A 27293-nucleotide genomic window follows, 5' to 3' on the forward strand; every position below is an offset into this window, starting at 1 on the left:
TGTGAAGAATGGAAGATCGATGAGGATCAGAATGTCAAATTCTCCGGTAATCTAAAATTTCTGGGGCCATTGAGGATGGAAAACACCTCCATCCCCCAAACAAACAGTACTACCCTATGAAGATCTTTCCGCCTCGAACCCAAACTATCTTGCCATCGTTTAACCAAATAATAGAGTCCCACAGTGAACAAAGAGGGTCTGCACTATGATTACACTCAGGCTGCGGAATGATCTAGCTGTGCCCAAATGGACAACAGCAATCTGAGAGTCCAGATGGGAAACTTGGTAGGCCAGTGGATTCGTGTCAAAGATGGGGAAAGAGTTTGGGAGAGGCTGTGAAGGAAGGTGGCACAACGTTGTAAGTAGACTGGTGCATGCAGAAAAGGTGGAGGTGGGATACTTGGTTGTGTGTAGTTTTACCACTCCACCGAAAAAGGAAAGCAAAGCCAACTGAGTACTGGTTGAGAGCATGGTGAACTTAGTGCTCCTAGAAGAGGTTAAAATGGCAATTTTGCTGCATATGTTTCATGACATTAAAACAACAAAAGGCTTTATCTACAGTCAGTCATTTAGTCATTTCAAGGAATTAAAGTCCCCACCCCCACCCCCCAGCTGTCATGGAGTGGGTTCCAACTCCCAGAGACCCCACAGGGCAAAGCATAACTGCCTGGTGGGGTTTCTATGGTGATACTCTGTCTACAGAGAGGCCTGGCCACATCGTTCTCCTAGAATGCTGGTGCGTTTGCCAACCTTTCCTGGTTAGCAGCCCAATGCTTAATCTCCTTAAAAGATTAGACCTAAGAAACATAAGGGGCTGGTGCCTGCTGACTCAGCCCTGGACAAACGGAGGTGGGAGAGAAGAGGGGTACATGAAGCAGTGTGGCTCTTGGGGGGATCAGGAAAGGGAAGCAGATTTTGGATTTCACACTGGCTGTAAGGAGCCCTAGGGGACAGCGATTGTGTATCGGGCTGTTAATCGCAAGGCCAGCAGTTGGAAACCACCAGCTGCTCTGAGGGAGAAAGATGAGGCTCTCTCCTGCAAAGGTGTCGTCTCAGAAACCTACAGGGCAACTCTGCCTAGTAATCAACTTGATGGCAGTGAGTTTGGCTTTCTATTTTTAATTTTGGTCTCTGGACTAGTTTTCAAGAGAAAGGTGGGACTTTCTACTTCTGTAAAGCATTACAGTCTTAGAAACCCAAAGAGGATGTGGTACCCAGTCCTGCAGGGGCCCTATGTGTCGTAATCGACTCGAGGGAAGTGAGTTTGGTTTGGTAGACTGGCTTTGTACAGTGGGCATCATGCACAGAGCCAGCCACAGAGAACTGACAGCACAGCGTCCGACCTGTTGCATTTCTTCTTTCTGGCACCTCACAGCTTGTCGCAACTAACAGGGCAACAACGGTGGCATTAGGGTGGGAGAAGAGCAAAGGCATACCTTATCAGTGAGTTTCCACTCTGAGTGTAGCTCAGTTGAAGATCAGAGCCCAGAGCATCTCTGCAGTATGCATAAAAGGCCCTGATCACTTCCAGAAATAAACTCTCAACCACCTGCGGCCCTGCCATGACAAAGGAAGTGGTCAGAGGAAGACTAACAATGCATTCTAAAATCAATAAACTACACACACACACACACACACACACACACACACACACACGCTTACCTTATCTCTTTCTCTAGACAGTTTGCACAGGCTAAAAGGTGCAGAAACATTTAATGTGTGAGGCTCATCTTCTGACCCTATATCTGACAGTGTTCTGCTCTGCTGGTACTTATAAGGTTTTCGATGGATAATCTCTCCGAAGTGGACAGTTTATATTCCTTCTTTCTAGTCTGTTCTTAGTCTGGAAGCTCCGCTGAAATCTGTTCACCATAGACTGACCCTGCTGGTATCCGAAATACCAGTGTGGTAGCTACATAATCTGTCAACTTGGAAAGGGGTGGAGTCTAGCTTGTCAATCAAGTCACAGCTTGATGACCTTATTTGGAGGTGCAAAGGAGCTAAATAGCTCACTGGAGGCCAGATACACTCACTCCCTGTGAGACATTCCTACTGACAAGACACACAGAGCTTCACTAGTGCCCTGGAGACCCCTGCCAGCGCTGAGATGCTTCCACTGCCACTGGATCCACAAGACTTTCCATCCACTGGGCTGTGATTCTCCTGCATTTGGCATCATTGCATGTTTTGTCTGAAGAGGAATTTGTAGATTAGTATCAGACCTATGGATTAATATTGGACTTATGGACTTGATCTGGGCTGGGCTGGGATGTTTTCTCAATATACTATTGCTCTTTTATATAAAGGCCTTTGTCTTTTGTATATACGTATGTCTATGAATTTGTTTCTCTACTCAACCCAGACTAACATAATCGGTGAGACAGCTTCCAGCAGCACAGCAACACGCAAGCTCCCACTGTATGACAAATTGACAAGACAGGTCATGGCCAGGGACATTTCTCAATAGAAACACCTGTAGGGTGAAGCAACATCCTTATTCTGAAATCGCTTAAGACCTGGAATAAGGACCAAATACCACTGATGCTGGAAAGCTCATGAAGACAGCATCGGATCAGCTGTGTGTTCTGCCTCACGAATAGCAACTCACGGTCATGCAGGTGGTGATGCCCTCCACCCCTTCCCCCAATGCACACACAGAAAAGAGAGAGGCCCTTCAGGCAGCACACAGTGAGCAGATTACTCTTTATGACTCCTTTTCCTTCTCACAAAACAAGATGTGTATCTGAGAAAATGATTTCGAGGACAAGCTCCACGTGCATTTTATCTACAGCATAAGGCTACCGAAAGCTTCGTACAAACACCAATTTTGCCTGATTCGGGAGAAAATAAGGAAGTACCCGGGAAAAGCTCTGCAGTGCAGAGGGACAAGGTCGAGTGGTCATTCTGTGCCTTTTGGCTCAGTGATCCTGCATAAGCTACTTCTTTTCTCCAAGGACCGGACGTGCCAGCAAGCAAAGCATCTATGTAAGTTATGGCCTTGCAATGTATACCTTGCTGAAACAGCATGGCGAAAGGGGGCTCATGGTAGTCCAGACCATGTGACCTGTACATTAGGAGGCATGTTTTTTCTCTGAGCAGCTTTGTGATAAAGCAGAGAGACAGAGGTGGTTCCGTGGTAGAGATCTCGTCTTCCACAGGGAAAGACCCAGGATCTAATCCCTTCGTTTGCAGTGCCACCCACTCATCAGGGGAGGCGTGTGTGTTGTTGGATGCGGTGCTGGGTCTGACTTTTGTTTTTGACCGGTACTTCCTCAAGTTACGCAGCAGGCTCCACTGTGTCTGTATTGCCAGTTTCCCTTCTAGACTGAGCCATGGCTCCGGGAGCCACAGTCACACCACACCCGGAGGGAAATCAATGTGAGTCACAGCTGACTGGTAGAGGCCGGACGAGAGAGGGCAGGAGGAAGTGAGGGGGAAAGCCTGAACAATGGAAAGCACCTTCGGCTAGTTTTTCCAAGTGTGGCTTCGAAAGGTAAATGCCTAACACTAGGACCTTAGTTAACACTAGGTTTACGGGACATCCTTTGGATGCATTTCAATTTCCTCAATGGAAATTTCAGAAACCGCTCACATTTACCGCCTTCCACTTATGCTGACTTTTATCCACATACTGAGACAAATATAGGTCCAAATTGATTTTATTCTAAGTCTTCTAATCTTGAAAGTCTTTGTGTGGTGTTTCTATGGATACGTGTCAATTTGACACAAATCAAAATTGTATATTAATCCCGGTAAATTGGCTTTAGTCATAAATGCATTACTGCAGTAATAAATGTAAAAATTATCCAAAAAATTCTTGAAAAGTAAGCATCAAATGTAAAGACAGAATGCGGCAGAGGCTGTCATGCCGACAGACCAAATAATCCTTACATCAAATCCAATATCTCAAATGTTGTATAATGTTAAATATTATACATTTTATATAAATATGTAGTATCATAGTTTCATTTATAAGTTCATAGTGTATCATTGTGTTGTTTTTAAATAAGTAGCTTTTTTAAAAGAAAATGTGTTCCCCAATAAAATGATTTAAAAACAAAAAGAAAATGCGTTTGGTTCACATGGCAATTTGAAACGGGTCCGTAAAGACAGTTACGTAAGAAATGCCTGTCAACCTGGCGTTGCGAGAAGCTGGAGCTGTACGTGCTGTGGAAGAAGAGCTCATCTTTCTTACACCGTGTCCACACAGCACAATTCACAGCAGCCCAGAGGGGTGGGGCACCCTCCTGTGCCCCACCCCAGAGGAGAGGATAGACACAGCGTGGTCCATCCAGTGGGGTAGTCTGTCACATAGAGAAATGAAGTCCTAAAGCACGCTACCACAGGGACGGGCCTCACACTGAGTGAAGTCAGTCAGTCCGTCAGTCACAAAAGGGCAGATGTGGCAGGATCTCACTGACAGAAACGAGGCAAATGCGTATAGCTGGAAGCTCATCAGTCATGACTGAGCATGTGGGAGGCAGGAAGAAAGGGGGAGCAGTGGCTGAGGGGGCGCAGAGTTCCTGTCAACAGTGTTGGAAGCATTGGGAACAGGCTATGGGGTGGGGGTGCACCGCATCATGACTGCAACCATCTCACTGAATCCCGCAGGTGAAGACTGAAGCGGCAAAGGCTTGGTTTGCTGGTAAAACCTCGTGAAACCTGGCACCTGCGCAGGACAGAGAAAAGCTGTCCGGGAGGAAACACTAAACAGGTCCATTAAGAGAGAGCGAGAGCCAAGTGGGAAATGCCCTCTGCCAACGGCAGGCAGCTCGCCAGATCTGGAAAAACTAGGCAGTCCACGGAGTTCCGGCTCTCACCGGGTTGACTGCACATATTTTCACTATAAGGTCTTAAATGAAGTTCACCTTTGTGACATAAGCAAGCAACGCTTTACGTTTGCTCAACCTTGGCTTCTCTCTCAGTGACAAGGGCACAAGAGAACCCTCCGCAGAGATGCTGAGCAGTGGCTCTCAACCTTCCCAATGCCGCGACCCTTTCATACAGTGCCTCATGTGGTGGTGACCCCCAATCATAACATTATTTTCATTGCTACTTCATAACTGTGATTTTGCTACTGCTATGAATTGTCATATCAATATCTGATATGCAGGAGGTATTTTATTGTTACAAATTGATCTTAATTAAAGCAGTGATTAATCACAAAAATATGCAATTATATATTGAGAAAGATGTATTTCTAATTACAAATAAATGAAATTTTGTCTTGGAGCATGGTGCAGCATGGGTAACAGTCTTCACGCTGGGTACTCGTATGTGGGCGTATCTGCATGTGGGTGGACCTGCCTGGAGATGGACAGAGGAGCGGTGTCTCGGTTCCTAAGAACATCAGAAATAGGTGATTTCCGATGGTCTTAGGCAACTCCTGTGAATGGGTTGTTCTCGCGACCCACAGGTTGAGAACCACTGTGTTGGAAGATGGCATTACAATGGCACAAACCATTCAGCACCAAATTATTGCTTGAAAAAAAAACACAACAGCAATAACAACAACAAAAAGGCAGCCATGAATATCACCCACAGAGCAGCTCTATGCGGATCCGAGTCTGGTTCACCAGCCTTTTCATCCCACTGTACCCCTCGAGCCTCACAGGGTGCCTCCCACATAGCTGATGTCTCCTAGCTGCCAGTCTTATCCTTAGGTGGGAGAGTCAGCTACCTCACTCATGCCCGTGGCCCTTTGAAAACAGCAACCGTGGGCACAGGCTGGGCAGTCAGGATACAGGCTCCTGTTGGAAATCCAGTTGGCGCGGACGATGGGCGAGGCTTTCCCTTTGTGGAGCTCGAGCACGACAGAGCTCCAGGACTAGATGCTACTGTGTCAGTGTCAATGGATGGAGCAGCAAAGGGCAGGGGTGGGGGTTCTACAGCGAAGCAAAGAGGATCACTTTTCTCACTGATGCTCAGGGGTCTGTAAGAGGGTCCGGAATGTAGTTCAACCCCCTCTTTTTATAGGAAAAGTCAGGCCCACATGGCAGAAGGGGCTTACCCCCGGGCATCAGGCAAAGAGATGGAGGATTTACTTAAAAAATAAATCCTGATTTATTTTCAAATGAAACCCCAGGTCCAGGATTGAAGAGGCAATCTTAAAACACTGCATGTGTTCTGCAGACACGTGCACAGATGTGGGTGAACTACGAGGAGGAGCTTAAAGGCATTTTCCTAACGGAAATATCCAAGGGATTGGAGTGAAGCCACTCAGTACCCCCTAATATACTAGCCGGACCACTGCGACCCTTCAGGAGCCTAAAGTCTCAGAGACTGGATCATATGAAAAGCCAGTCATTGAGTGATTATTCTGTTTCACTCTGGAAAACCAGTCATCTCTTTTTGGAATTTATGTATTTGGAGATAATGGTAATGGTCGAACCCTGCCACCTACCATTCCAGAAACCAGCACCATGCCCCTTCTGAACCAAGGCACTGGCACAGAGTTGGCTCTGACCGTCAGTGCCCTTTTGTGTGTCAGAACAGCACCGCATTGTCAATGCACAGGGTTTCAATGGCTGGGGCCTCGGGGTGCACCAAACCACCAACCTTCAGTTAGCAACTGCGCCTGAAAACCATCCCTGCCTCCTCCCTCCAGCCCCTTTGGTCACTGCCATTGAGTCAATCCAATTCACAGTGATCCTACAGGCCAGGGCAGAACAGCCCTTGCGCATGTCTGAGACTGTCACTTCTTGATGGGAGTAGAAATCCTTGTCTTTCTCCCGAGCAATGGCAGGTGGTTTCAAACTGCTGCCCGTGTGGCGAAGCAGCCCAATGCGTAACCGTGCGCCTCCAAACCCTTTCTCGCATTACCTATTTCCGGTTTGTCCAGCAGGCTGACAAGGATGCGGAACGGTTTCAGGTAAGCATGATGGCGTTCCTCCACGTCAACACCCATGAACTTCTGGTGCAATATTTCAACCAGGCTCTAGCGTTAAAAAAGCCACATATTAGGACTGTTAAAACTCACCGCCATCGAGGCCATGCTGACGCACAGCGACCCTATAGGGCAGGGTAGAACTGCCCTGTGAGTTTCCGAGACGAATTCCACAGAAGCAGGAAGCCTGGTCTTCCTCCCGTAGACTGTTAGCATGGCGGTAAAGCCTGACAGTCAAGTTTGCTCTACGTGTTAAGTCAAGGTTGCGCTACGTGTTCAGTGAGCACCATGCAACCGACATGCTGCAGATCACTAAGCCATGGAACATGCGACATCGCGTGTGAGGTTTGGCAAAGAGGCCCCCTGAAATACCACCATCAAGGTCCCCCCGAGAACCTCCGTCTCGGTGCCATTAAGGTGGAGTGGCCCAGCTGGTCACACAGACTAGGTTTTCCATCCTATTTTGGGGAGTGGTGACTGGCTAGCTAAAGTGCACCTACTGGTCTCTCCCAACCAGAGGGAAGAAGAGAAATGGAAATTAAAAAGAACAACAACACATGGAAACCTATGGAAAATATTTTGCTTAAGGGGTTAATGATGGAGGAATAACTTGGAATAGAACAGTAATAGTGGTTACACATTATGAAAAATATAGTCGGTGCCCCTGGATTGTACATGTAGAAATTGTTGAGCTGGTGAATATATATACCGTATATACTCAACTATAAACCGAGTTTTTCAGCGTACATTTAATGCAGTTTTTATGGTAAAATTAGGTCCCTCGGCAGATACTCAAGTGTATATGGTATATATTTTTCATGAAATACTTTTATTGGGGGCTCTTACATCTCATCACAATCTATACATTCATCCATTGAGTCAAGCACATTTGTACATTTCTTGCCATCATCATTTTCAAAGCATTTTCTTTCTACTTGAGCCCTTGGTATCAGCTCCTCATTTTGCCCCCTCCTTCCCTCCCTCATGAACCGTTGATAAATTATAGATTATTATTTTCATATCTTTCATCGTCCTCTGTCACCCTTCACCCACTTTTCTGTTGTTCCTTCCCTTGGGAGGGAGTTACATGTTGATCCTTGTGATTGATTCCCCCTTTCTCCTCCCACCTTCCCCTAATCCTCCTGGTATCTCTATTCTCATTATTGGTCCTGAGGGGTTTATCTACCCTGGAGTCCCTGTGTTGCAGATCTTATCTGTAGCAGTGTACAAACTCTGGTCTAATCCAATCTGTAAGGTAGAATTGAGGTCCTGATGGTTGGGGGGTGGGGCAGGAAGCATTAAAGAACTAGAGGAAACAAGTGTTACAGCTCTTTTAGAATTTGTCTAGCAGGTTTTCTGGTTTGTTTGGAAACCCCCCCACCAACGACCCCCCCACACACACACACTGAAAAAAAAAAGAGAAAGAACTAGAGGAAAGTTGTGTGTTTCATGGGTGCTATACTCCATCCTGACTGGCTCGTCTCTTCCTTGTGACCCTTGAACTGGTGAATATTTCATCGTATATATTTCACTGCCATAAAGGGAAAAAAAGAAAAGAAAAGAAAAGAATGCCCAGGATTGGCTTTCCTTTACCTCAACTAACAGATCCTTGGAGTACTTCTCAAAAAAATACGAGGACTGGTCTTCATAAGAAGGTGAGGTTTCCGATTCCGGCACAGTGGTATTTCCTTTAATATCGGAGCCTGGAAGAAAACAAACACCACGCGTTCTAGAGGGGCCTACACTTTGAAAGCACGTCCCACTGTCCTAAAGTCTGGTGCTCTGACGTTTCTGGAAGCAAATTCTTTCAACAGAAAACCCAAAGCAGACCATTGTAGCTCTTGCTTCTTCGACGCGGCACCCTCTGACAGCGGTGGGCCAGGAGGCCACCTCTAGCCGCATCAAGATGTCCCTCTTTGTCTAGCGACCCTTCGTTGTCTTTTCCAGTTATGATGGCCGGTGTCGGTGGGTGCTGACTCATGGGTCCCCCTGCGGGCAGAGGAGAACTGCTCCCACCACAGGGCTTTTCCAGGCTGTGCCCTCCTGAAAGCAGGAGCCAGATCTACCTTCTGAGGCACCTCTGGGTGGGTTCCGACTGTCAACCTTTCTGGCTGGGAGTTGAGTGCCTAATTCCTGCGCTACCCAGGTGCCAATTATGATCACAGGTATATAAGCAAACAAGGATACTCTCACAAACAGAAACCAAACGCCACCAGCGTTGTTCAAGCAGCACTATATGAAACCAGGAGTCCCTGGGTGGTACAAATGGTCAACATCCTTGGCAGCTAACACAAAGTTGGATGTTCAAGCCCACCGAGGGGCACCTTGGACGAAAGGTCTGGTGATGGACTCCTAAAACCACCAGCCAGTGACATCCTACTGAGCACAGTCCCACTCTGACACCGAGGCTGCTAGGAGCTGTTGGTGACTCACCCCCTGGTTTTTATGAGAAACCAAGACATTCTCTCAGACACGCCCTCAGGTGGAACCTCAGAGGTCCTGAGGCCCAAAGGGTTGGGACTAGCCTGCTGATGGCACAAGCAGGGAATCTGGGGCCTCTGGGGACAGCCGCGAGCGTGAGGCGGAGGGCCCAGGCACTTTCTAGGGACAGCAAGACTATTCCCAGGAGGAACTGAGTGCTGGCTTTAACAAAGTCAACCTTTGGATAAAAATGCTTAAAGAACCTGTGGACATTCTCCTTAAAGTACTTGGCCATTTGCCCTCAAAGGTTTACAAGGTAGAAAAGTGGGGAGGAGAAGGTTAAGAGGCTATCCTGATGTTAGTGTGATCATCCATGTGTGTTTAGGGAGGTCTGTAAGTCAGTCTTCTGTAGGCATACGAATGTGGGCATTGGTAAAATGCTGAGATGTGCCTTTCTTTGCCTCTAACAGAAACCACTAGATAACCAGTGGGCTACTCATGGTGACCCCATGCGTGCCAGAGAGAGGGGCCCTGTGAGGCCTGCAATGGCTAGTTTTGGGGAAGAAGATGGCCAGGCCTTTCTAAGGTGCCTCAGGCTAGATTTCAACAGCCAACATTTCAGCTGGCCACCAACTCATAACGAGCCTATGAGACAAGGCAGAAGTACCCCTGCGAGTCCTGGGCAGGGGGTGTTAAGCATTTGCACTATCCAGGGAAGCTTGCTGTCCTGTAAGCTCTGCAAGTCCTGGGACCCAGCCCCTGTGTGGTGCTGTCAGGTAAGTGGTGGACTGCTAACTTCAATGTTGGCGGTTCAAACCCACCAGTCACTCTACTGTTGAAAGATGAGGCTGTCTGCTCCCATAAAGATGTGCAGCTTCAGAAACCCTATGTAGGGTCACTATGGGCCCGAACCAACTTGGCAGTAGTGGTGTTTTGGATGCGTCTCTGTGAGGGAGCCCTGGGCACGTATGAGTGATGTGCTTGCTGGGTTGCAAACCCACAGTAGGAATTGACTCCATGGCAGTGGATCTGGTCTGTGCTTTGGTCTCTAGGAAGCTCCCCACCCCAATACTGATGGTTGCTTCCCTATAAACTGACGGGCTGTCCACAGAGAGCGCATGTGCACCCTCAACAACACAAGCCCAGGGATTCCCCGCCTCTCCTAAAGTTCTCCTTGGCTCTTGTCTGCAGGCTACAGTGTTTCTGGAGTTTTCTCCCACTTGTACCTTCAGCCCACAAACCTTCTCCACAGCAACACGGTTCTGCTTGAATAAGGCTTAGCTGTAACTTTGGTGGTATTTCAAACTTCATAAAATGGGATTTTAAAAAATCCCATTTATTTTTTCCCTTATTTTTCTAATAGTTGCAAGATAACTAGACAAGCCGAGCACATAGGGACAGAACCCATATTCGCTCAGCGTGCTAACTTTCCAAGTTCAGGAATGAGAAATCTACTGCCAAGATGGGCGCTTTATTCCAAAAGGTGGCCCTGGGAGGGCTCTGTGGTAGTTACCCAATTCCATGTCAACTTGATAAATAGAATGAAGGGGTAGAGTCTAGCCCGTCAATCAGATCACAGCCTCTCTTCCTCCCTGGAGGCAGGACAACCCCCCTCTCTGCTTGACCTGCCTATGGAGGAGCCACGGTGATGGCAGCCAGAGCCTGGAGATGCGTCCACTGCCACTGAACCCACAAAACTTCCTACCCGCTGGCCTGTGACCTTCCTGCATGTGCTGTGTGAGACTGAAGAGAAATTTATGGACTGGTATCGGACATATGGGCTACTATTGGACTGATGGACTTGATCTGGACTGGGCCGGGACATTTCTCACTATACAATTGCTCTTTGATATAAAGCTCTCTCTTACACTCGAGTGTCTCTGGATTTGTTTCTCGAATTGACCTGGACTAGCGCAGCTTCATTTGCTTGGGCTCTAACTCGCTGCATCCCCGCAGTACCTAGCAGCCAGGCATAGAGTCTTCTGTTTAGGGACATCTCTCTTCTGAGGAGGGTCTGGGCGGCTGCTGAGAGAATATGCACGATGTCAGACCTGAGCAGCGGGATGGCTCTCTCGTCGGCATCCTATGAGAAGGACAGAGAAAGCTTTACTACAGGGACTGTCAAGTACATTACTGGCGTTTTGACGTGCTACCCTTTGCTATCGGAATTCAGGTTCTTGTCTTAGCCCCACCCCCCACCCCACCCCAAAGGTTTACTTTGGGAAGACATGGAACATCGCAAGAGAATTTTGATAAGAAATTCCTAAGGAGGAAGAAAATCCTTCCTAGCCAGCCAGGCTGATCTCAGCATTTCTTACTACCCGCATGCATAATCAACCTTTCAAAGGTTCCCCCGTGCATTCCTGGGGAACTGCCACCAGGCGTAGCAAGGAGTCCTGGGAAATGTAGTCCCTAGATACTGTCACAGACTCCGAGCGTGCTCTGTCCAAATTCTCTACCTTTGCTCCTTTGCCCTGTCTCACCTTCCTTAAAAACAGACACCAAACCTGTTGCTATCCAGTCAATTCTGACTCATGGTGGCCCATGTGTCCACAGAGTGGAACTGCTCCATAGGGTTTCTCTTGGCTGGACTACCCTTGGGAAGGAGTCCAGATCATGGTCTCTTGGCTGGACTGTCTCTGTAGGAAGGCGTCCTGATGGCGTGGTGGGTAAGCACTCCTGTTAACCAAAAGGCGCGCGCCGGAACCCACCAGCAGATCCAAGGGAGAAAGCCTCGGCAATCTGCCTCAGTCAGGAGCCCACCGTGGAGAGGGGACGAGCCAGTCAGGGTGCAGTGCAGCAACGATGAAACATACAACTTTCCTCTAGTTCTTAAATGCTTCCTCTCTACCGCTATTATGATACCAATTCTACCTTACAAATTTGGCTAGACCAGAGGATGTACACTGGTACTGATAGGAACTGGAAACACAGGGAGCCAGGACAGATAAACCCCTCCAGACCAGTGCTGAAGGTGGAGGGTGGAGGGAGGGTGGGTTGGAAAGGGGGAACGGATTACAAGGATCTACATATAACCTCCTCCATGGGGGATGGACAACAGAAAAGTGGGTGAAGAGACGTTGGACAGTGTAAGATATGACAAAGTAATAATTTATAAATTATCAAGGGTTCATGAGGATGGGGAAGGGAGGGAGGACAAAAAAGGGCTCAAGTGGAAAGAAAATGTTTTGAGAACGATGATGGCAACAAATGTACAAATGTGCTTGACATAATGAATGGATGTATGGATTGTGATAAGAGTTGTATGAACCCCCAATAAAATTATTTTAAAAAAAGAGCCCTCCTTGGGAACCTAATGGGACAGTTCAATGCTGTCCCATAGCTCCCTACGAGCCCCAAATTACTAGATGGCATAGGACAGCACATTTTTTTAAAAGATCATTTTATTGGGGGCTTTTACAGCTCTTATCACAATCCATCCATCCATCCATTGTGTCAAGCACATTTGTACATATGTTGCCATCATAATTTTCTTTTTAAAATCATTTTATTGGGGCTCATACAACTCTTATCACAATCCACAGATGCATCAATTGAGTAAAGCACACTTATACACTCGTTGCCCTCATCATTCTCAAAATTCGCCTTCCACTTGGGTTCCTAGAATCAGCTCATTTTCCTTTTTTCCCCCATCCCCCTCCCTCCCCGCTTCCTCCTCCCTCATGAACCCTTATTAATTTATAAATTATTATTTTATCTTATCTTACACTGCCCAGCATTCCCTACACCCACTTTCCTGTTGCCCATCCCCCAGAGAAGAGGTTATATGTAGATCCCCGAGACTGGTTCCCCCTTTCTAAACCCCCTTCCCTCCCAGTATCGCCACTCTCACCGTTTGTCGTGAGAGGTTCATCTGTCCTAGACTCCCTGTGTTTCCAGATCCCAACTGTACTGCTCTGCATCCTCTGGTCTAACCAGGTTTGCAAGGTAGAAATTGGGATCATGATAGCTGGGGGGGGGGGGGGGGGGGAGGAAGCGTTTAAGAACTAGAGGAAGGTTGTGAGTTTCATTATTGCTGAGTGACTCATGTCCTCCCCACTACCCCTCTGCAAGGGATGTCCAGTTGTCTACAGATGGGCATTGGGTCCCCATCATGCACTCCCCTCATTCACGATGATATGATTTTTCCCCCCCTGCCTTTGTTGCTTGAAACCTGGTCCCCTTGGCCCTTCATGATCACACATGTTGGTGTGCTGCTTCCATGTGGGCTTTGTTGCTTCTGGGCTAGATGGCCGCTTGTTTACTTTCAAGTCTTTAAGTCCCCAGACTCTGTATCTCTCAGTAGTTGGGCACCATCAGCCTTCTTCACCATACTTACTTATGCACACATTCGTCTTCAGCGTTTATGTGGGGAAGGTGATCACACAATGATGGGTTTTGTTCTTTGGTGTCTGCTACCTGGTCCATTCAACACCTCATGTTCACTTAGGCTTGTGTGCTTCTTCTCTGTGGGCTTTGTTGCTTCTGAGCTAGATGGCTGCTTGTTTGCCTTCAAGCCTTTAAGACCCCAGACGCTATATCTTTTTGATAGTCGGGCACCATCAGCTTTCTTCACCATGTTTGCTTATGCACACGTCTATCTTCAGCGATGTCGAGAAGGTGGGTATCATGGAATGACTGTTTAGCTGGGAAAGTTACTATTGTATTGAGCGAGTGTGTGCAAGGAGGCCCAAAGTCCACCTGCTACCCTACTACTGAACCTATAAATATATGCATCTAGGTCTATTTCCCCCATAATCATAAATATATTTACATATGTACATATCTGTATTTAGGCTTCTATGTATGCCCTTTGCTTCCTTTAGTCTATTTTCTATGCTTTCCTCCTGTCCCATTACCATGTTCAGCCTTCATTCTGGTTTCAGTCATTCCTCTCAGTTACCTTGCCCTTGGTCACTCCCTACCAGTTCTCCCCTCCCCTCCCTCCACTGGTTTTGAACCACTCATTGTTCCCTTGCCCCTGGGTTGGTCAATACCTCCTCCCTTCCCCTACCTTTCATACTCTCATGTCCCTCCGGGACTGTTGGTCCCATTATTTTCTTCTCACATTGTTTGTCCAGCCTATCTTATCTAGGTGGACCTGCAATTATAGTAATATGTGCATAGAAATGCAGATGGCTTTGACAGCACCAAAGTGGCACATAAGAACATGGTGTCGACAGCAGCAACACCGACACGCTAACAAACAAAAAGCCACTGACATACAAAATTTAAAAGAGAAAAAAGGAAAAAAACCCAACAAAACAAAAAGACAGCAAAAAAACCCAAAAACACCTGTTAGTAGTTCAAGGTCTGTTTGTTGACCTTTAGGAGTGTTCTCTGGACGAGTCTGATGGGGTGCCATGTCCTGGCCCCAAAGTCCATTCTTTATACTCCCTCAAGATCTCCTTGCTCTGCTTCCCCCGCTTCTCCATTGCATGCCCCCAGTGTTTGCCTCAGTGTGGTGGGGTCAGCTCAGTCACACATCCCCCACTGTGTCTCAGGTGCGAGACAGCAAATCTTGACAGAGGGGATTGCTGGGCCATGCGTACATATCACGAATGGGTGGGTTTGGACCACCAACCTTCTGGTTAGCAGCTGAAAGCAAATCCTGTGTGATCCCCTGGGGACCAGAGAGAGCCCTTTCCTCCCAGTCCACAAAGCTCTCCCTCACAGCAGCAGTTCTCAGAGGGAGCTGGCCTGCACACTGTGCTTGGTGAGACGCCGTTCCATGTTTGCTGTCCAACACCGTGCTCACAAAGAGGAGCGGCACTTGGGTCGCCTGCCTGAGGCACGGCTGAGCTCCTCTCCAGGCCAAACTGCCGCCCTCCTGCCCCCACATCGGGAGACACTGGTGACCTGCAGACGACTTACCAGGCAGCTGTAGAACGGGAAGAAGAAGAGGACGATTTCCAGGTGATTCCTCTGCACCAGGACATTTGAGTCCAGCAGGGAGGCGCACAAAGATTTGACCTACCAGTGACAAATCGGGATTCAGCCGCACGATACAAAGACAAAACAAACCAAGCCCTGGGCTAGGCCGACCCCCAGGGGCCCTAGAGGACAGACAGGCAAGGAGACCTGCCGGGGACCTATGTGGAGCTGGAAGGTCCCCCAGAGCGACAGCATCCAAGCACTTTAACCCCGGCCCACCGGGCTCCTTATTACAGAGGCATTCACCATCACGTGCACGCTACTCTTCTCAGCCACCAAACGGGAAGGGACCTTCCCTGGGAATCTTGAACTCACTGGGTTAAGTCCTGTGGATCAGAAGCATCAAGTGGAAGGCCAGAGAGGTGGGTCCCAGCCTTAGAGGCAGTGGAGCTGGGTTACCCCAGGAGCGTGCTCAGCTATAGACCTTGCTCGTTCCACCTGAGAGATGGGGTAGTTTGGGCCAGGTGTCAGGCACAGAGATATCACGTGCTATGATCCCTCACAAGAACATCCTAGAGTTTCCAACAGGGATCTTGGGTTAGTCTAAATATGTGGAGACACTTGGCCAAATGGGTTTCAAATCGATCCAATATATATTTTGAGTGTCATGTTTGAAGACATGGATACTACAGAGGCATGCCAGACAGTAAGAAAAGAGCTCTGAAAATTCCAAAAGGCAGCGGTCATTGTGCTGGGCAGAACCTGGAGCTCAAAGGGCAGGCTGGCTCTATCAGAAGACCTCGGAGAGGGAGGGCGGGGTCAGCGAGAGCAAGAGGAGGGAAGAGCAGAGCACAGATGAAGCATCCCCAGGGCGTGAGGCTGGTGGAGCAGTCTGTTGAAGGGCTAGGTACCCGGGGGAGGGAGAAAAATGTGGCAGTGTGCTGGTCAGAGACTCAGAGCCATGGAGTCAGAGTCTGTCTAGAGGGTTACCACAACTCTGAATTGACGGCCACAGGGTCAGTTATATATATATACATATATATATATTTTTTTTCCCATGAGGGCCCATGGACTCCCTGAGGGATACAAATTGTTGACATACTCAGCTGTTCACCAAAAGGCTGTGGGGTTCAAGTCCACCCAGAGATGTCCTGGAAGAAACACCTGATAATCTACTTCTATAAAATCAGTTACTGAGGATTCTATGGGGCACAGCTCTCCTGGGACACAGCTCATGAACAGCAGCTACGGCAGCTAGAGAAAGCCGTCAGCTAGAAGCAGACTGTCAGAACCCGCTGGCCTTTGGCCTCAAACCTGGAGGCAGCAGGAAGCCAGAAGCAGTGAAAGTACAGGGCACATACGAGCAAACCTCTGCCTTTGAGGAGTGAATTTTTGAACGATTAATAAGAGTTGGACAGGCAGAGGATGGGGTGGTGGTGAAATTACCAAGAAATTACGCTCTGACCAAGGAGCAGGACAGAAGCTGAAGCGAGGCCATGAATAGAAAGGAGGGTGTCTTAAGGAAAGCCAAGGAACAAGAGCGGTGGAACCTATTTACAAGGGTCCCTTCTGTCCCCACACCACGCTGGGGGTCTCCACTGAGTCCTCAAGAGTCCACGTGGGCAGGCCTTCCACCTCCACCTCACAGAGGACCAGGACCGAGTTGCACACAGAACCAGGACTGACTTTCTCAGAGTGGTCACCACTAGGTGGCGGTATATAGCAGGCTACAAAGAACCCAACTCCTGGTTCCTTAACTACGACTCACAGTGACCCTCCAGGACAAAGTAGAACTATCCTTTTTGGGTTTCCGAGGCTATAAATCTCCACTGGAGTAGACAGCCTCATCTTTCTACCGCAGAGTAGCTGGTGGGTTCAAACCACTGACCCACTAAGTCACCAGAGCTCCTACCATGGACAGACAAGACAAAGGGAGGGCTTGGGGAGAACACTTTTGAACGAGGGCCGGAGGATGGACTCCTATTGAACCCGGGCAGTATAGGTTTGAGAGAAGACAAAGGAGGAGGGACACAGGCGCAGGAGCGTGAGCCACTGTCGATACCGAGCCTGGAGGAGAGCGCTTCTGCGTGCAATAGAGAGTGTGAAAAGAGTTCAGCTGAAGCAGCAGCAGAGCTTCCTGAGCGCCAGGTACAGAGAACCCAGGTGCAGGAGGGGCTAGATGTGAACCAAGTTTACGTGACTTTATCAACTCTAACTCTTGTGTTGAAAAGTCATCTGGACATAGGTATAACATGGACATACATGTGTGGCATTCGGTAAATCTGCTGCCTCCTTAGAGTAGTGCAAAGCAAAGATGTTCCTTTGAGGAGTGATCCCAGCCACGGTATTTTCCAGTGCCTCATATGCATGTGCAAGATGGACACTGAGTAACTGTGGTGCTGAAGAGGGATACTGAAAGTACCAAGGACTGCTAAAAGGGATAGCTGATCTATCTTGGAAGAAGTACAGCTGGAGTGTCCTTAGAGGCAAGGATGGAGAGACGTCATCTTACGTACTTTGGACATGTTGTCAGGGCAGACCAGTTCCTGGAGAAGGACATCATGCTTGGTAAAACAGAGGGGGCAGTGAAAAAGAGGGAGGCCCTCAAAGAGCTGGACTGGCACCGTGGCTGCAACGATGGGCTCAAGATAGGCACAGTTGTGAGGCTGGTGCAGGACCAGGCCGTGTTCCGTTCTGGTGTGCAGTGTTGCTATGGGTGGGAACTGACTCGATGGCAGCTGACAATAGTACCATGTAAGAGTAGAGCACACGGGCAGTCAAGTTAGAAAAGCTTCTCAGATACAACCAAACGCCTTCAGGGAGTGAGGGGCTGGGCCTGGGGGCTCAGGTCAACAGGCACAGCATAGTCCACAGAGATGATGCCCCACAGAGTGCTTGACTGCGGCTTCCGCAGACACTGACCGTAGCTCTGCATAATGTTAAAGATGCCGCGGGGCACCCAGAAGGTGGTCCCTGTTTTGTATGCACAGAAAGGCAGTCTGGGTGGCACGTCATAGGACAAAGGTTTGCCTGACATCAGATACGAACCGTACCTTACTGCTCAGACTGGGGACAACTCCATTGTACACACAGACGTGGTCCAGGGCAGCCTGAACTGGTCCTTCAATCGTAACAAACGCAAGATGCCAATGGCAGGAAAGACTATGCAGGGGAGTGGGACCCATGTACCCGAGGGATAATTTTCTGGAAACCTAAAACTGCTCTGGAAAGTGGAGTGTTAAATAAAAGGTCTCAATCTCATTGTGTCACAGTGAGACTCCTCCCAGCACTGCCTAGCTCCTCAGGACACCACCGGTCCCCAGGCACCTGCCTCTGTATGCCCGGTGCGCCTGCAGCCCAGGGCCTCAGTGCTGGTCTGCGCCGGGAGGGGCGGTGTCCAGTGAAGCGAGGTGACACCTACCGTAAGCTGGTAATCCGTCCCCAGCATGAACCTCTGCTCCATGACCGGCGCCTGGCGGTTGATGTGGCCGACGATGAAGAGCGAGGCCGGGAGGCGCACGGCCGGGCTGGCCAGGACGCTTCCCCAGAGGGCCGCGTAGAACACCTCCCGGCCGACCACCACAGACAGCCTCAGCAGCAAGGCATCTGTCCTGTGCGAGGAAGAGGAAGAGACATGAGGGTTCCCTCCACGCAGCCTGCCGGTGCTCCCAGTTGGCCACGGGGCGAGCCGCCTATCTCTGTTAGCGTTCTGAGCTGCCACGTCTGTCCACCTGCCAGGGACCACGCTGAACGTGTTGCTGCAACAAACACTACAGGGAGGGAGATTGCGAGCGGGTGGGTCCTAAAGCCAGCCCTGCCGTTGCCTTGGGCTCACCATGGGCATGGCAGTGCACACAGGAGGGGCTCCTTCCCACACAGGGACAGGCCGTCACCATGCCCGACAGCGACAGGAGCCACTCATGTGTCACAGCATGGATGGGCCCGGAAACACGAGGCTGGGTGAGGTCAGTCACGAAGGGACAGGTATGGTCTGCTTCCACACACGGACTCTGAATCATGCAGATTAGGCAAGTGTATCAAGACCAAGGTCTCAGTGGTCACCAGGATGGGATGGGGGTGGAGGTGGGGGTGGGGGAGGGGAGGAGACCCACCAACCAAACTCACCGCCACCAGGTCCATTTCAAGTGATGATGACCCTGGAGGGCAAGGCAGAACTGCCCCGGTGGGGTTTTCCAAAGCTACAGATCGTTTCGGGAGCAGAAAACCTCATCTCTGCCCCCTGGAGCAAGTGGAGAGTTTAACCTACTGACTTGTGACTGGCAGCCCCACGTCTCACCCGCCAACTAGCAGGGCTGCTTCCTGTGGAGGATGCTGGGACATGTGGCCAAAGAGGGTGGTGGTGACAGCCAAACAGTGCGGTGACCAGCACTGCTGTCCCAGAGGCGTACACATGCAGAGCGTTGAAGTGGAAACTATATGTTGCAGCATCAATCGTGTTCTCCGTGAGTACTTGATTCAGGAAGGGGAAAAGGTCGGCATGACTGACTGGCTTCACTCACTCACTCCCACAGTCATATCACTTACTCACTCACTGCCACCGAGTTGATTTGACTTGCAAAGACCCTATAGGACAGAGAGGGCCCCTGTGGGTTTCCGAGATTCCAAATCTTGACAGGAGTAGAAAACCTCGCCTTTCTCCAAAGAAGCGGCTGGTGGGTTTGAACTGTTGATCTTGCAGGTAGCAGCCCAACTCATAGTCCACTAGGGACCACCAGGGACCCTACTAATAAAGATCACTCTGGCTTTGGAAACTCTGGGGACAAATTGCACTGCTGTATACATTCCACTAGGGGCTCTGCCGGCACAATGGTTTACAGTGTTCCGTGGCTACCTGAAAAATAAGTGCTGCAAACCCACCCAGTGGCTCTCCAGGTGGGAGAAAGCGCTAGTGGTCTGCTTCCACAAAGATGACAGCCCGGGGAATCTGACAGGACAGGTTACCTGTTACATGGGGTCACTATGAGCTGGAGTTGATCGCCAGCACGCACTAACAACATGAATTCTGGAAACCAGGACCGTGCTCCACCTTCCCACAGCACTGATGCCTGCTGACTCCTGCACCGTGCCGTTCTCATGCTGAGGCCTGATGTTATCTGCATGTGGGCCCACTGGCTGCCGTGGCAGCAGGGGCAGCTCTGTCAGGACATCAGGGCCTGTTCTTCCACTCTCCTGGCTTGGGGCCCTGCTCTGCTCAGGGTGCACTTGTAGCTGACTGCCAGCTTGGGCCAGTTCCCACACAGAGGTTTCACTGAATCCCTGAGGTGATGTGATATCTGAAAGCGCTCGGGCCCTCCCAGGTAGGTCTCCCATCATTTTAAAGCAGACAGAGAGCGCCACGTGTGTCTGAGTAGATCTATGCTCCACAGGGCTTTTGTTCGCTTAGCTTTATTGCAGGGACATCGATTTCCAGGCCTTCCTTTGGAGGTGCCTCTGGGTGAACTTGAGCCACCGACCATTTGGGGAGCAGCCAAGGCCGGGGACATGTGGTGGGTAGCCAGCATCTTAGTCTCCTAAGGCTGCTATTACAGAGTTTCACAGAGCAGAAGTGGACTGCCTCACAGTTCTGGGGACTGACAGTCCACATTGGGGTACTGGCTGCTCTGACTTGTTTTGAGTGTTGTCAGGAAGGAACTGAGCCATGCAGGTTCCTGGCCACCTTTGGGACTCTGGTTAGTCTCTGCCATCATAGTGCTGATAAGTTACCACACAGATGAGAGCAGGGCCCACTCAAGTGGGTCTAAACCCCAGTTCTGATGCTTTCTGGCCATGGAAGGCAGGATAAGCTTAACCTCAGGGCAGGCTGGCACTCAGCTCTGAGATAGGAAAGAGGTCCTGCCTGGTGGACTACCTGTGTGACATTGCAGGGGACATGCTACCCGCATGCCTGTTTGCTGGCATGTCTCCAAGGCCCAGGAGAGCACCTGGCACCGTGGGCTCCCCAAGATAGCCATCAGATGAACCATCCCCAGTGTACTGTTTCACAGCCACCCTGGTCTATATGAAAATATCCCTCACAGAACTAGCTACTACCTTTCTGCGTTCAAAATTAATTTTGTTCCTGTTAGAGCTAATCTAAACCTTTGTATCTTATAAGATGTGAATAGTAGTTAATGATGCGTGGCGTCTCCGTTTTTCTATAAAACACAATAGAAATGAGAGGAAGGATGAAGAAAAGCACCATTCAGTGACTGACAATCGTGCTGGAAGAAGTGGTAGGAAACTCCACTGCAACTGTTACGGGAAGCAAGTTGATTCCTTCTCTTTCTCCCACGGGGCGGCTGCTGGTTTTAAACTGCTGACCTTGCAGGTAGGAGGCTAACTCACAACTCACTAGGGCACCAGGCCTCCTTGGTGGGGAAAAGACAATTGAAACAGGTCCTTGTTCTGGAAGTGCAAAAACTACGTAACTGCCACAGAGACAGATGAAGAAAGAAACCGACCATGTGAAGATGAAAGCAGAGATTAGAGCAGTGGTTCTCAACCTGTGGGTCGAGACCCGTTTGGGGGTCGAATGACCCATTCACAGGGGTCACTCGATTCAGAACAGTAGCAAAATTAGTTATGAAGTAGCAACAAGAAAAATTTTATGGTTGGGGGATCACCACACATGAGGAACTATATGAAAGGGTCACGGCATCAGGAAGGTTGAGAACCCCTGGATTAGAGTGATGTGACCACAAGCCAAAGGATGCCTGGGGCCGGCAGAAGCAGAAAGAGGCCAGGAAGGATCCTCCCAAGAGCTTCCGATGGAGCCTTGCCCAGCTGCTACTTTTTCGGACTTCAAGCTGTTGGGACAAGGAGAGAATACATTTTCGTGGCTTAAAGTCCCAAACTCCAAAGCAGCAACATTAGATCCTTAATAACTTCCTACTAAGGAAGAATGATTCACGAATTACACATCTTATCGCAGTGGGGTGAATTTCAAAATGAGCGAGGTGGAGTTGGGAGTCCAGCTCTCTGCTGAAAACTATCTACCAACCCAAACCAACAACTATGTCCAACCCCCACCCCAAATCCCTACCTCACCGCTCCTACCTCTGACCTCTGGCTGTGATTCTCTCCGCTCTGGTCCAACACCAACTCATTAAATGGACACAGACAGTCTCCTCTCTGCTCAACTGGCAGCAAGGGAGTGGCTCAGGGCTGTTCATACCAGGCAAGCATTTCACAAGCCTGGCTCTGTAGCCCCTGGCCATGCAGATAGCCACTTGGGGGCTGAGCTACCAGAAGGTGTGATGGTCTGATCAAGCGGGGGAGGGACCACAGTGCTGTGCACCCCAAGTCCCAGGTCAGCTAGGGTTCCAATGAAGGGAAAAGACAGGGCTAGAACAAGCCAGCATGTCATCATGGTGCCTGGGACTACCCTAATCATCGTTCGTTCTGAAAGAGTAAATCAGGATTTCTCAACCCTGCACTACTGCATTTGAGCAGGGGCTCTCGTGTGCATGACTGTTTGGTCCAGAGAAGAGACTCCATTCTGTCACGAGGCCAGGTGGGTTGCAAACAGCAAAGTTTATTTCTCGCCTTGGTGCAGATGGGCTGAGGCAGACCAGTCTTCCAGAGTGCTCTTCTGTACTGTACAGACCTGAGGGACGGGCTTGGTTGGCCCCTCTGGGGTGGAAAGTACAAGCTGTGCTCTTCATGATCGATGGCCGGCGTCATGAGAACACCAGGTAGTCATTTTCAGTCTTCATCATTCGTGGCTGTCACTGTCCTTGGTTCACTGGTTTCTGACAAAGACATATTCTTTCCTGTCTGTGCAGAACTTTTTACAGGGCCAGCCCTGGGGTGGAACTTTATGGGGTTGGTCTGGGGGCAAACATGGAAGAACTTTGGATCTTCGCAGATTCTATGAACAATTCTAAGGTGTAGAGCAGCACCCCTGTCCTCTACCCACTAGATGTCAGCAACAACCAAGAATGTTTCCCAAGGTCCCCAGGGGGGCACACCCGCCTTAGCTGAGTGACGACTCTGGTGGGCCCGTGCGCTCAGAAACCATCTGAAACATTCTCCCCTCTGCTACCCCTTGGAGGGGGTTAGTATCCCCAGCCCACTCCACAGCTCGTCGTCATGAGGCAGCAAACCCGAGCTCCACAGCTATTTCATGGATGCACTTTAAGGGAGTCTGGCCAGAAGCAGGGACTTTTCAGGCCTGTGGGGATTAGAGACAGAGGCCAGGAATGAGAAGCCCTCACATGAGCCACATGTCCATTCCAACGGGCCACTCAAAAGCCTAAACAGGAACTGTCTCGTGGACACAAAGCCTGGTGAGTCACCCAACCCTCTGCAGCCTGTGCAATTCCTACCAATCAGACGGACAATCTTTCCCGTCGGCACGACATTTGCAGAGGGTGTTTATGCAATTCCTGAGCACTCGACAAGAGGTGCCTGCAGCCCGCTGGGTTACTGAGCAGACACACATGTGCTCCAAGAAGGTAGAGCCTCCAACCAGTCTCTACCTGAGAACGCCGGTCACTTAGGAGCCCCGGTGGCCGAGGGCCACTCAGTGATTCATGCGGCCCTTGGCCCAGTGCCAGGAAGTCCCAATGTTAGTGACCAAGATACAAAAACCCATGCTGTGAAGCAAGTACAGCACCTGTTCCAAAGAACCCTCATTCACTGAGACCGAATACCAACAACCAAGCTGGTCACACGCTCCCAGCGTGACTCACTCACAAACCTTAAAACTGTCAATCAATTATGAGGACTGATATGCTCACCTACTGCATGGTCAGAAAAGTCTAACACACACCCACACACACACACAAATGTACAGACACCTGTTGCCAAAACATGCGTATAGCTGAAGTTTTAGAAAAAGCCTGAGACAGAGCATTTGAGGGATATGGACATGACCCCTCTGTGGCCTGGACCATTTAGCAACCCAGGACCTACTTCCCGAGTCTCACTGGCAATAGAAAACAGCACAGCCTTCGTCCCTTGAGGAAATGAGGGTCAAGGTGACTCCCCAGTGGAAAACAGAACCACCACCAGCACCAAGGGAGAGCTTCAAATAGCCAAAGGCCAGGTTTGTGAAATTCCAGTAGAGATGTTGGTGAGACACTACAAGCTTCCAACCCATTCGGGGGACCTGCTCTCCTTCAGCTGACGGGGGACTCTTGAGAAGCCATGGCCCGTGGTGGCAGAAGGTGGCGTGGCAGGCAGGCAGGGGCGCAGACCAGCCCTCTGGCGTGGGGAAATCGGGGCGGTGTGTGGGGAAATCAAACGGACACTTTTGCAAGCACAGGGGCCTGGCAACCAACCTCACGGGCAGGCTGCACACTGGCGCTAAAGACAGGTCACATCACCAGATGTTCGTCACCGTGGTGTCGTGCGGGATGGTCAACACACCGGAAGGGAGTCCTCATTGTCCTTCTTCAGCAGCCCCGCAGGTTGTATGTATTCATCACAGCGAGCTGCGGGGATATGCGCTTCCCCCATTCTGCACCAGCCACCTGAAGACCCTGCGAGTGTTGGCACCTTGGGGTTTTGCATTTTCCCAGGTAAAGCTGGGCTTGGCCAAGACACTCTGCTAAGCATGGGTACCAAACTCCTTCTCAAACTCCACCCACTAAGGAGGTCTATCTTTGCTTTTTAAGTTTAGAGCCGCCTGCCCAGACACTGGAGAGAACAAGGCTACGGAATTTGACACATGTGGGTGAGGATCCAATCGCCGGCTGACCGTGTGGCCTTGGGAAACGTTCTCACCTTCTGACTCTCACTTGCCAAATGGGGACAAGCACAGTAACATGCAAGCCATCTACTGCGGCTATCTATCCTTAAGCGTGTCGCGGGTTCCTCCCTGGCACGGCCACAGTGGAACCTAGTGCTTTCTTCTGTGTGTCCTCCGTAAGATGACAGGAAGAGCTCTCCATGGGACAAGGCCTGGATCGCATGTCCCTACCTCCTTCTCTGATGAGTGGCGCTTCTCCAGGGAAAGACTTACTCTCTCCAAACTTGGGGGTTCCTCCTGTGCTGGAGGAGACACGGTGAGGTTCCTGGAGCACAGGACACTCCAGAGACATCATCCATCAACCCTGTCTCCCGACCTTCCTGTGCTGCGTGTTTCCTCTGTTCTTAGAGCCAACGGGCGTGGCTTTCTAACCAAAAGGCTGGCAGTTCGAGTCCACCCAGAGCTGCCTCGGAAGAAGGCCCCAATGATCAGCTTCAGAAAATTCTGTTATTAAAAAAGCCTTCTCCACATGCAATGGGAGCACTTATGCAAGGGCCGAAAGATGGGTGAACACTGTGCTGTCTACACTTGCAATGGACTAGCACATGCCATAGGGAGAAGCCAGGTCCTGATGTGTGAATGAGCGCAATGAATGAGTCGTGAAAGGACAGGTAGTAACCGAGCAACCGGAGACCATCGGAGGTGAGCAGGGTTGGAGGGAAGTGGACAGAGGCGGTTTCTATTTGAGGACAAAGAGCTTACGCTCACAGTGGAAGGACTTGGAAACGGACAGCAGACTGTCAGCACAGCCTGAAGCACACAGCCCACGTGGACTGAGTACGTGGACACTGTTGTGTTGGAGTTGTTTTGCTGTGTGCATGTAGAGAAGTCAGATGCACGAAGAAAAGAAAGCTTCATGGGCACAGTTCTGCTCTGACACAGGCACGCGAGCTGGCACTGGCCCCCCAGCAGCCAGGGAGGGGCCAGAAATCAAGATGGTTTGGGCTCGCGGGGCCCAGGCCGGGGGCACCCACCTGTCGTAGATCTCCGAGCCCTCCTCCAGGCCGGGCAGCAGGCCGATGATGAAGGCCTGCAGGCTGGGCAGGAGCAGCTTCTGCAGCGGGAGGAAGTACTTCTCATACAGGCCCAGGAGCACTGGCCTCACGGACATGGCGGCGTTGGCCAGGAGGGGAAAGAGCCCACAGCTTGGAGAGAGGGGAAACGACACGTGGTCAGGGGCTGAATGGTCTCTCACAGGACTCACTGCTGTCCTAAGCCCTGTACCCGTGATGGCGACCTTGTTTAGGGACACAGGGCCTCTCCTAGATGACGACACCAGCTACGGTAAATGAAGTATCTGGGAGCAGGGTGGGTGGAATCCTAACCCCTGGTGAGTGGGGTCTGATAAAAGGGGAGGAGGGCCACGGGGACAGGGCCACACATAAAGGGAAGACATGTGTGAAGGGACGCCAGGACTGCCGGCGGTCACCAGAAGTCAGGGGAGAGGCAGCAGGAAGGAGCTCCCTGCAGAGCCTCAGGAGGAAGGGACACTGCCGACACCTTGACGGGACCCCTACCCTTGGGGACCGCGAGGGAGCGCATTCGTGTTCCTTAGAGTCATGCACTTTGTGGGGTTTTGCTACGGCAGCCCTAGGAGACAGGCACACCCTGAACCAGGAGTTCCAACGGGAAAGGCGGGTGCAGGGAGTTTTAAAAGGCAGAACCCCCATTGAAAAGTGACACACAGGCACGATCACAGTACTCTGTGAGGGAAGGAGTGGGCCACTCAGCGGCATGCATATTAATCACCCCCCTGCCCTGTGTACGCTAGAGGTTTTAACAAAAGCCCGGAGGGAGCTCCTCACGATGGCTGTATGGATCCTTCTGCCCCTGGCTCGCCCTTCTGCTCATTTGTCATTTTCTAGTCGTGGGAGATGGAACAGGATTGCTTGATGGAGTGGAGGGCAACGAGGCAGAGAAGCCACCGTACCTGTAGAGAAACAAATCTTTGGCCAGCCATTTGGTCCCGACAATTTTGAAGATAATCTCGTAGGTTTCTAGGGCTTTTAAGTGCACCCCGCTGGGCAAGGCCGGGTGCAGGCACTGGGCCAGTCGCTTGCTGATGATGAGCCGTCTTGGCAACAAGGAGTACTTCAGGTTACTCTGCAGGGCCTGCGGACGGACGAGAGGAAGCAACACGTGAGGAAGGAGGCGGTGCTGTTGGCAGCGGACAGAGGAGCTTGATGAGGCCAGAGAGACCATGGACAGTGCCAGGCGTGGCTAGAGGAAAGGGACCAAGCAGGTAAGACGACACTACTGGATCTCTGGGGTCATGACGGCGAGGGTCCTGGGCGGGGTTCTGGTGCGCCCGGCATTGAGCAAGGCCCCCAGCCTGCCTTACTGGGGTGAAGCCAACAC

General features: G+C 50.4%; 1 protein-coding gene and 1 non-coding gene across 3 annotated transcripts in view; one reads left to right on the forward strand and one right to left on the reverse strand.

The window, feature by feature from the left end:
* Positions 1 to 27293, reverse strand: part of DOP1B (DOP1 leucine zipper like protein B) — a 168869-nt gene that overhangs the window by 76299 nt on the left and 65277 nt on the right. For both annotated transcript variants that reach the window (XM_075542318.1, XM_075542317.1), the window contains exons 3-10: positions 26866 to 27047; positions 25910 to 26080; positions 18603 to 18792; positions 15182 to 15280; positions 11267 to 11390; positions 8480 to 8589; positions 6823 to 6937; positions 1437 to 1557 (exon numbers count right to left, since the gene is read on the reverse strand). In XM_075542318.1, the coding sequence (XP_075398433.1) occupies positions 1437 to 1557; positions 6823 to 6937; positions 8480 to 8589; positions 11267 to 11390; positions 15182 to 15280; positions 18603 to 18792; positions 25910 to 26080; positions 26866 to 27047 (1112 nt within the window). The remainder of the gene's footprint in view (positions 1 to 1436; positions 1558 to 6822; positions 6938 to 8479; positions 8590 to 11266; positions 11391 to 15181; positions 15281 to 18602; positions 18793 to 25909; positions 26081 to 26865; positions 27048 to 27293) is intronic.
* LOC142442043 (U7 small nuclear RNA) lies at positions 8204 to 8264 on the forward strand. The gene has a single exon (XR_012783305.1). It is a non-coding gene; the product is annotated as a U7 small nuclear RNA (small nuclear RNA).

This window comes from Tenrec ecaudatus, chromosome 2 (assembly GCF_050624435.1).
Source record: "Tenrec ecaudatus isolate mTenEca1 chromosome 2, mTenEca1.hap1, whole genome shotgun sequence".
NCBI classification, from domain to species: domain Eukaryota; kingdom Metazoa; phylum Chordata; class Mammalia; order Afrosoricida; family Tenrecidae; genus Tenrec; species Tenrec ecaudatus.